An 11,742-nucleotide genomic window follows, 5' to 3' on the forward strand; every position below is an offset into this window, starting at 1 on the left:
ACAAACTGGACACTCTAATTATTATGAAAAGTTTCAGGCCTAAAGAAGAAAACATGCATTTCCCTGCTTTGTAAAAGTGGGGGAACTATGGGTTTAGAACATCATATAGGTGGCTAGTTTTGCTGAGCTGCTTTCCCCACCCCTTTCTTTGGGAAAAATTTCTTACACAGGATGGCTGGCTAGGTAGACAGGGAAGGATATTTGGAAATGAATGATTTTTGAAAAGACATCAGTAAAATTATATATATACACATATTTTTTTAATTTCTTTTTTAATTGAGGAGCACCTAGCTGTGAATGTTTGAGAATAATATAGAAACAAAGAACAAAAGGGAGAACACAGGATAAGGATTAGGGCAGCTTTCAAAAGCAATGATATTCATGAGAATTTTTAAAGTTTCATACAGATGGGAAATAAGCAAACTTTAAGGTTCTTAGTGATATTTGGCAAAACTTAAAAACAATAGTTTTAAAAAGATAGTTGGATGAACGCATGGGTCAGGGTGGACATGATTGAGGATGTGGACTCGAAACTACCACACCAATGCAACTACCAACAATTTGGAAATAGGTCTTGATCAAGGACACATGACAAAACCAGTGGAAATGTGCATCGGCCATGGGTGGGGGGAGTGCGGGGGGTGAAGGGGAAAGTAGGAGCATGAATCATGTAACCATGTTAAAAATGAATATTAATAAATGTTTAATTAAAAAAAAAGTAATTGGGCTTAAAGAAGCTTTAAATTGTACTGAGACATGGACATTTTATGTACCATTTTCTTGATTTGACTTACTTAATTTTGTATCATTTCATATAAACCTGCTTTTCAGTAAAAAAAAAAAAAAAAAAAAAAAAAAGATAGTTGGACAGAGCTTATAAATTTCAGACCTCTGTCTAAGTTATAGGTTTGCCAATAACTAGCTATAAATTTTTAGAGGTTAACAATTATCTGATTAATGACAACTCTGACTTCTCCTATACATTTCTCCTGGATAAAGAGGAAAGGTAATCAATCCTCTAGTAATTCTATGCTAACATTTATTCATGTAGATAATAAAACTGGTCGCATGTATATTATCTTGGAAAAACATTAGTGGTCCCTCCTCGCCAACCTAGAAATTAAAGTACCACTTCCTGTACCTTAAAGCAATGTTACAAAAAAAAAAAAATTGATTCCAGTAGTATCCTTTCCTCCCTGAAATAAAGATCTCAAGCAACCTGGCATAGGCTACTGCACAACAGATACACTAATTTGACATTATAAATTTTTAGTGCCTACCTGGACGCAAAACATTCAAAGACGACAAAGCACTTGAAAAAGTTCCACCAACTTTTGGCTTTTCTTCTTCCTTCTCACTTTCCACTTCCATTTCTTCTTCCCCATGTTCACAGATAATGGCCCCATCTTCTAGATTCAGATCTTTAGTCTGTCCTGCTTTGTCCAAAGGCTGTTCAGCTGAAAAAAAAAAAATCTAAAAGGATACATTTCCTTACCCCAAATTTCACATAAATACAATTAGAGAAGGCAAAGGTAAAAATTCCAAGAAAAGGATTTCCTTCTTGAACAATGCTTTGAGAATGAAGGTTACCCCTCCCCAATTTCTAACCCCTCTCCCACTGCCCTCTAAGATGTGTACAAATTATACTGAATTCCAAATTAATATAGTTCATCTCAGTTTTTATTATGTAGTTTGCTCTTTATCTTAAGTTTTGAGTGAAAGGTTTTTCATCCTCTCTAATGATTATTAGAAAGTGCTTAGCACAATGCCTGGCATATACCAGGGACTCAAGAAACGTGTAGTGAGAAATTCGGTTTGATTTGTTCAGTTCTTGGTGAACTGAGTACTGATTAGATTTTACTATCCCTAAAGATCACTTGAATATTATTAAAAAATGATTCTTTTAACTTTAGGCTTTAGCCTTGAGGGGGTTGAGGTAAAAGTATAGTACAAATATCTCTGACTTCCTCATAGAACTCTAGAATTTGAATATGAGGTAGTTGTCTATGACAAGATGAAAAAGCTCCAGTAAGCTTTAATCTGTCTTTCTCAAGTACATGTTTTATGGATTCAAAAATGATACGGTTTCATTCATTTTTTTCCTAATACGAAGAATAATAATTTATAATAAATCATCGGTAGGGCAGTGGAAAGGACATTAGACTTAAGTGTCAGAAGATTCGATGTGCATTAGAATCATTTCTTTATTCTTTAACACTTCCAACCTCTACATGAGTTAAGTCATTTCACTTCTGGATCCTTAATTTCCTCATCTATAAAATGAGGGTGTTGGACTAAACCAGTAGTTTTTAATTTCTTCCTGTGTCATAAACCCCTTTGTCAATATGATGAAGCTCATAGAATTCTTATCAGAATGATTTTAAATACATAAAAGATTGGCTTACAAAAGAAACCAATTATATTCAGTTATCAAAGTATTTTAAAATTTTGTCTAAACTCTAGTGAAATAGATTATCTTTAAGGTTTTTTACAACTCTAAATCTATGATTCTATGACCTGCACTATGGGCTGGGAAGTCCTAGAAGGAATTGCTTTGTATCAGCTATCTAGTAATCTAATATATTCTATTATTAGAAACTAATATATTCTCATTTTGTGCTTCTAGGTAACCAAGTCTTGGTGTACAAGCCCCTTCCTTCAGGCAGGCCTCAGGCCTGATCAATCTGTCCACACAAAGTATCAATGCTTTCTCCTCAGCCATTTGTAATAAACCTTGTGCTGGAAAGCTACACCTTTATCTATTCTTCTTACCTGGCTAACTTTGTTATAATCTTTATTCTTAGAAGATTTCTAAAGAGATGACCAAAATGCTATTATAATTAATACTATACTGAAAGCAGTGAAAAACATAAGAATCTGTTATGTAGCTAATATAAGCAATTGATGTTATAAATTATTCATAAGAGATTTTCTTGAATTCTCATCCCCAGAAATCTAACTCTTTCCAAATCAACCCCACATCACTCCAAGAAAAACAACAAACTAATATTCAGTAGGATGACGATAACATTACTCTCTCTATACCAGCCAAAGTGGCCTATTGTAATTTCTATATACATTCCTATTCTCTTGCCATCGTGACTGGAATGTTGTTCTTTGTTACTACTAATTCTTAGGATCTCTAGGCTCCTCTCAAGACTCAGCCTAGGTGTTAACTCCTACTCCAAGCCTTTCTTGATGCCTGGCAGCTATCAGTGCTACCTTTTATACCATTGTATGTATTTTGTATTCACTTTTCTGTGCATATACTTTATCCCTCAAATAGAAAGTTAGCTGCTTAAAACATGGAACTATTTTTTTAAATGATCAGGCTTAGTACAATGCCTTGCAGAGAGTAGGCATTTAGATGCTTATTGAACTGAATTAAATTGGACCTAGCTCACCTAGCATATGTTATCTTGATTATCTTGCTCAAAAAAAAAATTTTGTTCACTCCATCAATTCTCCTTTCTCTAGAATTTTTCATCACTGCTGGCTTTTTTCCCTATGAACATATATAAACAATTTCTTCTACCTCGAAAAACAAAATTAAAAAAAAAAATAACAAAATTTCAGTAAAATATGCTGTTCCCTCCAGTGCAGGGTGTTAAATTTTGGGTTTTGGTTGGTTTTTTTTTGTTTCGTTTGTTTTTGTCATAGGGTCCTTTTTTGGTCTGACAAAACTTACGGATCCCTTCTCAGAATGCTTGTTGCCTACATTCATAATGGAAGAGTATGCTAAATTTCAGTTAGAGGTCAATGAAAATAAAGATGTAATTTATTTCTTATTCAAGTTCACAGATCCCCATGAAATCTATCCATTGACCCATGAATTCCAGGTAAAGAATTCTTATTGTACCGGATACCATTCCTCTTTTTTTAATTGTTAGATTTCTCAAATAACTACTCTACACCTGACATATCCCATGTACTTTCTCACCAACTACTTTATAATTACTGGCACTAAAAATAGAGCATTCAATAAGTTCTGAACTGATTCAGAAATTCTCTCCTCCCTTGTTGGCTATAACAATTCGGTTCTTCCCTATTTCTTTCTCCTATACCTTAAAGTAATCCAATATTCCTCAAAGGACCTTATCCACACTTTGGACTTCCTTCATTAGATTTCCAATTTGACTTCTCCCAAGTTCTATATGAAACTGAATTTGTTATGTAGCTTTTTAGAAAGTGCATATATTACTTTCAACCAAGCAGTAATAATGCTGTTCTTTTTGCACTTTGGTTTCTTATGGGTATTAAAAAGTTATTCTGATGTATTCTTTTCCTATATATATATCGTTTTCCACTAACCTTCCCTCCTAACCACACCCTAATTGAAGCTTTCCCTTGTAAATGATTCTTCCTTCCCATGCTACCTACTACCCTCATCATATCAACACTATACCTTCTCTAGTCTCATCCCATCTTTCTTCCTTTCCACCATGTCTTACAGACCCCCTCCATTCTACTACTTAAAAATGGACTTTTGCATCTCTTCCTTTCATCCTCTACCCATCTTGCAATAAAGAAAAATCTTGTTCCTCCTGTCCACCAAAAATATAGTATCCCTTAATACATGTATAATCCAGAAGCTGCTTGTCAGCTGGGGGGTGGGGGGTGGGGGAGGCATATGAATCATGCAACCATGGAAAAATACTTAAGAATAATTAATAAATTAAATAAATGAAAAAATAGATCCTCTCCAGTATTAGAAAAAATCATCTTTTATGCTTTCCCCACATCCTGAGTCACAAAAGTAAATAAGAGTGGTTTTTCTTTTTCACTATCCCTTCCAGATCCTTCCTTTACCACCATTATTCAAAAATCTCTCTTCCTTTGGGATTCACTCCATCCAGATCTTGGTGGCTATCATCTACTAGCTCCCAGATAATTTTCTCTTCTTTCTCAAGAAGCCCTATACCTGGATAATGTTTGCTCCACTTCAATCTCTGCCCTTATTCTTGGGAATATTAAATTTAGCACGTTCTTCAAATGTCTTTGCTTCCCAGTTCATCAACTCCCTTGATTTGACTTATACCTTCACTTCACCTATCATATCCAAATATTCCACTTCCACATTCTAGTGCTTTCTTTTTATTATTTCCTATTTATTTCGTATTAAGTTTGTTTATACTTATTTCATATATTGTCTCTACTTTTAGATTCCAAGCTTGACTGGAAATGTGTTTGCCCCTTTTTTTTTTTTGGTCACCATTTAGCAAGATGTCTGGCATATGGTGGGGTCTAATATTTACTGACTCTTTTCCTAATTTGATAGTTCATATCATTTCTATATTTCCTCTGCTTTTTCCTCAGAGTAATAGATAACCCTTCTCCTTGCCAGTGCCAATTTACTCTTTCTGTGCCTTATCCCATCCTCTTATCTTCTCTGGGAGTCTGCCTCTTCAATTATTCCCTCTCTTTCTAATTTTCAATTTCTCCTTAAACACTGATTCTTTTCTGCTTCATTAAAACACGTTCAGATAATCCTCCATTAAAAAAAAAACTTTTGGATATGGCTAGGCATTTGGGTTTAAGTGAATGGTCCAAGCATGCAGCTAGGAAGTGTCTCAGACCAGATTTTAAACCAGAACCTACTGTCTGCAGTGCTCTATCCACTAAGTCACCTAGCTGCCCTATAATTCCCACATTCATTAAATCATTCATTTGATCCTAACATCTAGCTTTTCTTCCCTTTCACCGCCAAACTCCTTGAAAAAAATTTCTATGTTTATTATCTCCTCTTCTGCACCTCTCAATTTCTCAATCCCTCAAAATGTAGTTTTCATTCATCACTTAACTAAAACTTCTTTACAAGGTAACCAATGATCTTTAGAGCTAAAGCTACTATTTTTTGGTCATACCTTATCTTTCTTCACCTCCTATCCTTTGTGTCATTTGAAACTATTCTAATTACTTTTTCCTCCTGAGGTTTTTCTCACTTTGTCACTGTATTCCTCCCACCAATGTGAGATTTTTTTCTCTCTCTTGCAGTTATCATCTATGTCTTTATACTCTATGTGAGTATAAAATAAGTTCTGCCATATATCCCTTTATCTTTTTTCTCTCTGTTGGTGATTTCACCAACTACCAACTATCACCTTTATGTGAAGAGGCATTTAAAAAAAAAAAAGGTTGGGAATATAAATTATATCAACTTGAAACTCAAGATCATCTACACACATCTCCTGAAAGCAATGGGAAAGGAAAAGATGAATGGTTCTTTCTTCCTTTTTTTTTTTTTAAATCCTTCCCTTCTGTCTTAGAATCCAATAGTATATATTGGTTCTAAGGCAAAAGAGCAGTAAGGCCTAGGCAACAGGGGTTAAGTGACTTGTCCAGGGTCACACAGCTAGGAAGTGTCTGAGGCCATATCTGAACCCAAGACATCCTGTGTCTAGACCTGATTCAGAATCCACTGAGCCACTTAGCTGCTCCCATCATGGCTATTTCTGACAAACATAGGTGACATAATGCCATGGTAATGAGAGAATTCCAATGGTAGTCAAATATTTAATACTTTCTTTAAATACACTGTAATTTCAAAAGCATTATCTAATAAATGTTTTATTGGAAAAGAGTTTCCCCCCAAACCAGTTTGAATTCATTGAATATCCAAGCTATACAGTTAATATATTATATTTTTCTATTTACCGTCAGCTGATGAATTGAGTTCTGTCTTAACCTTTGATTTTTCAAGATCTTCTTTATATTCTTTCTTAAGTAGTTTTACTATTTTTTTGCTATAACTTGATTTCTTCACTTTGAAAACTTCTTCAGTTTCTTTAAAAAGAAAAAAATATGCATGTAAAACATCTATATTAGCCACACTCAAAATTGTCATAATGTTTAAACAATTAAGTTTCTGGAATTAAAACTTATACATTACAATCATTAACCCATTTTAAAGCTGCTTATAATCTCACTTGCATTGAGCAACAGGGAGGAGTAAAGATTTTCTGTTTTCTGCTCCCTATTAATAGCATCTAAAAGACTGAAGAAATATTCTATTCCAATGTTAAGCTCCTATGCTATTGAGAAGACACTGAAATAAAGGATTTAACCCCCAAATACTAAAAATCTTTAATAATTTTATTAACTCAAAACTTGCCAGTTAATTCCCAGGTCTAGTTTCTACTTTTGATATTTCAAAGGGAGGCCTACACTCCATGGCACATCAATTTTATGTTTAAAAATTTGGAGTAGTCTGGCCAAAAAAAGAGCTACTATTTATGTAGCTCCCTAATGTTTGCTAAAATTATCTCATTTAATTTGTAATATGTTATCTCTAGCCCAAACAAATCCTGCTCTCAAAAATACAAAGAAGCAAACCAAGATCCAATCAAAAGAAAAGCTGAGATCTCCATTCAGTGTAATGTGACTTTCATTAGCCAAGCATGGGTAAGAGTAAGAAATACATTTCATTGATGGCCTATCAGATGCACTTAGGCAAATTCAGTTTAAAAAGAAAGCAAGAAAGAACTCATATTTTTAACTCGGATTTTAAAAAGGTTCCCCAAGCTTCTCATTTATTCTTTCTCACTTAAAAGTGTGTGTCTAGAACCGCAAATTAGGGATACACACATAAAAACATATGTTTTCTATACATAACTATATACATTCTTTTCCCTCTTCTTTTCCCACAGGGTGCTGCTCCTGCACCAGGCGCCAGCTGGGAGGTAACAGAGACTAGGCACGACTCACGTCTCATCCCAGGGAGCAGTGCTAAAATGTAGCCTTTCTCCTTCGAAGTGGGAAGTATTTCGGTAATAAGAAAGACTTAAGGTCGAAATTCCCAGGGGGGGGGGGGGAGGAAGTGGGCCTGCCACGTTCCCGAGGGGACACGAGGCGAAGAAGCATAAGAGCATTGTGTGTGCAAAGAAGAGGGGGTCGGGGTAGTCTGGGTCCTCCAAAACTCCACTGGAGTGGGGGCCCCCGGAAGGCTCCCCGCGCTCGCACCCCGCGGGATGAGGCGCCGGCGGCGGAGATGACGGTTACCTTCTTCTTCGTCCTGGAAGCTCAACAGGCTGGCCCGGGGCGCCTCTTTGTTCTCCCGCGGCCTCTTGCGCGGCTTCAGGCCGTTGCCCTGCTCGGCGCTGGCCGGGAAGCCGGGCCCAGCATCGGTCCCAGGGCTTAGTAACAGCGCAGCAGAAGCGGAGGAGAGGAGCGGCGGGCCGGGGGCAAGGGGGGGCGACTGGAGCTCACCGCCGGGGGCTCTGTCCCCAGCGCCAGACTCCTCCCCCCCGCCCGGCGGCAGCAGCGGCGGCGCCTCCTGGTCCTCTTCGCGCTCCCGCTCCTCCTCCTCCGAGTCGTTCCGTTTGCGCACGTTCACCCGCCGGGCCTTGCGGAACATTGCCGCGAAGAAGGTGGTGGCAGCGGCGGCGCCCACCGAGGCGGCGTCCGGAGATCTAGGCCCTCACACACCGCGGATCCGAGAGCAGAGCACGCGACAGCGCAGGCGCCCACTCCGAGCTCCAGGCACTCCTCCCCCCCAACCCGCGCACAAGGAGGCCTAGAGTCCGCCTCTCCTTGGGACAAGCAATTTAATCTTCTGCCCCCTGCCGGCTCGGAAGACTCAAGGGTGGGCGGAGGCTGAAAACGTCGCGTTCGACAACAGGGGCAACCATAGAGATGAAGGGAACATGCGCCTAGAAAGTCACGCCCCGCCCTCTGACCTACGGAGTCTGCGTTCATATGTCACGTGGTCTTGTCTCCTGCCTCGCGCCGAGAGCACTGAAGAGGTGGGGAAGAGAAGCGAGCGAGAGTTGCCCGGGAGTGGAGCAGAAGATATCTGGACCGAAGAGGGGACAGGAGTGACCTCAGCTAGTCTTCCCTGGGGAGCCTGAGGGATGGCCAAAAGTTGGGAGCAGTTGAGGCGACTACTTACAGGACATTTTTTTTTTGAGTAGAGGAGGATGGAATCCTACCTTTAATCATAGAAAACATAGTTTTTAATATAATTTATTTTTCAAATCGTCAAAAACCAGCCTTTTCTCCCTCACCCCCTTTGCTACGTTTTCTTGTAGGCAGGTGAGTTCTTGAGGTACTTGCTGAAGCTTTGGTTAGTGCGTTTCCTCCTCTCCCCGCAAATGAACTGAGCTACAAAAGAATGACTATAGGAATTACACGTCGTACTAAAAGTTTAAGATGGCTTGAAATTGCACTACTTTGAAGACACCCAGTATTGAGCTGGTTTGGGCAAATGGAGAAAACACTGGATTTCCTTGTCAGAAAACCTGGGTTCAAAACCAACTCTCATTACTCCTGTCCTGTGTGTAATGAAGTGTTGTTAGAAAATGAGCTTTTGAAGACATGACTTTTATCTATTTTTGGTTTAGAATCTTTTTCTGTACTGTGTTGGGGGAGGGGGGGCGGGAAGTCGGGGTCTTTATTTGAAATCTTAATCCGATTAAGGTTCTGTGATTGAAGTTGTCCCTAAAAGTATTTCAGTGGCTGAGACTGAGACTAAAGCCCTTATTTTAAGAATGACTCTCCTCCCATCTTATGAAAGAGTACTGACACCATCCCCCAGCTCTTTTAACTTTGTTCCAGGCAGAGATTTCTAGGTGGTGCAGTGAATGAATTACTGGACTTGGAAATAGGAAGAACTGAGTATAAATTCAGCCACAGACTGGTTTCATGAATCTGCAGAAATCTCTTCATTGCCTCACTTTCCTCATCTGTGAAATGTACCTACTTCCTCCCAGGGTTGTTATAAAGATAAAAATAAGATATATATTGGTAAAGCTTTTTTGCAAACCTTAAAAAAGTGTTATATAAGTGCTAGCTGCTACTATTTATTAGCTCTCTTGAGACAAGCACCAGAGTGCTGCATGTAACGCAAGGGTTTTTTAAGAAAAAAAATTTCCCCCAAAATTTAGCATTTATTGTCTAATACCTTCTTCCTTTTTCCCCCTTCCTCCCTTCCTTTGCAAAGAAGTGGGGAAATAACTCTGTGACAAATATGCAAACAATAAATTTCCACATTGGTCTTGTCCAAAAATGCATGCCTCTTTTTGCATCTTGGATCTGTCACCTCCAGAATCTTACTTGGGCAATAGCACTGATATGAGTTCTTAAATCTTTCAGAGTTTTGTTTACAGAACTAATATAGTATAAATTATTTTTCTGATTCTGTTCATGAATGACTACAAGTATTCTCAGGTTTTCCAGAAATCTTATGTCATTTCATATGGCACAATAGAATTCCATGCCTTCAGATACCATGAATAGTATACATATATATAGCATTCTCAAATTGACAGGCACTTTTGCTTAGTTTCCAGTTCTTTGCACTATAAAAAGAAGTGCTACAAATATTTTATACACATAGATCCTTTTTTCTTTGTTGTCTTTTTTATTAGGCCTAACAGTGGTATCTGTGAATCAAAATTTATTTTCCAGAATTGCTGTACTAATTCATAGCATATGAATGTTCCTCTGCCTTTTTTTTTTAAACTAGGTCTCTAGCTTTTCCAGGCTGGAAGTGCATTGGTCACTTGGTGACTTGATTTCTAAACTTATCAGCACAGAAGTGTTAACCTGCTCCATTTTTCTGACCTTGGCTGGTCCACCAGCCCCTCCTTAGTCAGCCTAGCAGTTCTTTCCTCTTGAATGTTCACCATGTTGGTACTAGAATTTGTTCAGATATGATCAGTTTTTTTCCCTACTACAATTTAGAACTCCTAACTCATGTGGTCTGCCAGCCTCAGACACTCCTCACCCCCACCCCACCTCTACCCTCCCAGCATCAAGAACTAAAAGATGCACTTGCAAGGTGTCAATTTTCCTGCAGTTAACTTTCTTTTTTTGGTGGGGGAGGGGTGTGTGTAAGGTTGAACCTCAAAGTTTAAAACAACTTTGAAGCATTTTTAAACTATAGTTGTTGCTATTTTAAGAAATCCCTATTTGTATCTTTTAGCCACTATTGAGGAATGCAAGTCATTTTTTCTATACGGCTCTACTGTACTTTTTGTATAGTAATTCTTTTCTTTGCCATGTCTTATCTTTTCATAATTGGTAATACTTCTTCATTGTGTTTGGCATTTTCTTCTATTTACTAATGTCTCCTACCTGTTTTGGAATTGGAGTTTTGTGCTAGGACCAGATACTGCCCACTCTCACATTCTCAGGAAGGACAAGATAGGCCTAATCATGTTTCTATTGCCTGTGCAATTGATCGGTGGCTAGGACTAAGGACCACCCTCTTCTAGAAACCCTGAATCTGTATGTCTTCTGATGGCTAAACACAGATTTTGGGCTTACCCCCTCTATCTCTATCTTTCTGTCTCTTTCTTTGTTTCTCTTTACAAACTCCAATTTCACAGCCGGATATTGTATATTGTGCTGTAACAGGCCTCTTTCAAGACTCCCAAGTCTTTGGTGCTGTCCAGTTGCTATGCTTGGTCTCTTGTTTTGTTTTAACCCTTACTTTCTGTCTTAAAATCAATACTGTAGGGCAGCTGGGTAGCTCAGTGGATTGAGAGTCAGGCCTAGAGACAGGAGGTCCTAGGTTCAAATCCGGCCTCAGCCACTTCCCAGCTGTGTGACCCTGGGCAAGTCACTTGACCCCCATTGCCCACCCTTACCACTCTTCCACCTATGAGACAATACACCGAAGTTAAGGGTTTAAAAAAAAAATCAATACTGTGTTGATTCCAAGGCCAATGAGCAGTAAGGGATAGGCAATTGAGGTTAAATGACTTATCCAGGGTTACACAGCTAGGAAGTGTCTGAGGCCAC

At 38.5% G+C, this 11,742-nt stretch overlaps 1 protein-coding gene across 1 annotated transcript in view; it reads right to left on the reverse strand.

The window, feature by feature from the left end:
* PAXBP1 (PAX3 and PAX7 binding protein 1) overlaps nt 1-8,478 on the reverse strand; it is a 39,103-nt gene extending 30,625 nt beyond the window's left edge. The window contains exons 1-3 of the mRNA XM_044670208.1: nt 7,999-8,478; nt 6,655-6,783; nt 1,281-1,457 (exon numbers count right to left, since the gene is read on the reverse strand). Coding sequence (XP_044526143.1) covers nt 1,281-1,457; nt 6,655-6,783; nt 7,999-8,353 — 661 coding nt within the window. The 5' untranslated portion in view covers nt 8,354-8,478. The remainder of the gene's footprint in view (nt 1-1,280; nt 1,458-6,654; nt 6,784-7,998) is intronic.
* Nucleotides 8,479-11,742: the final 3,264 nt, after the last annotated feature.

Source organism: Gracilinanus agilis, chromosome 3, assembly GCF_016433145.1.
Source record: "Gracilinanus agilis isolate LMUSP501 chromosome 3, AgileGrace, whole genome shotgun sequence".
Taxonomy (NCBI): Eukaryota; Metazoa; Chordata; class Mammalia; order Didelphimorphia; family Didelphidae; genus Gracilinanus; species Gracilinanus agilis.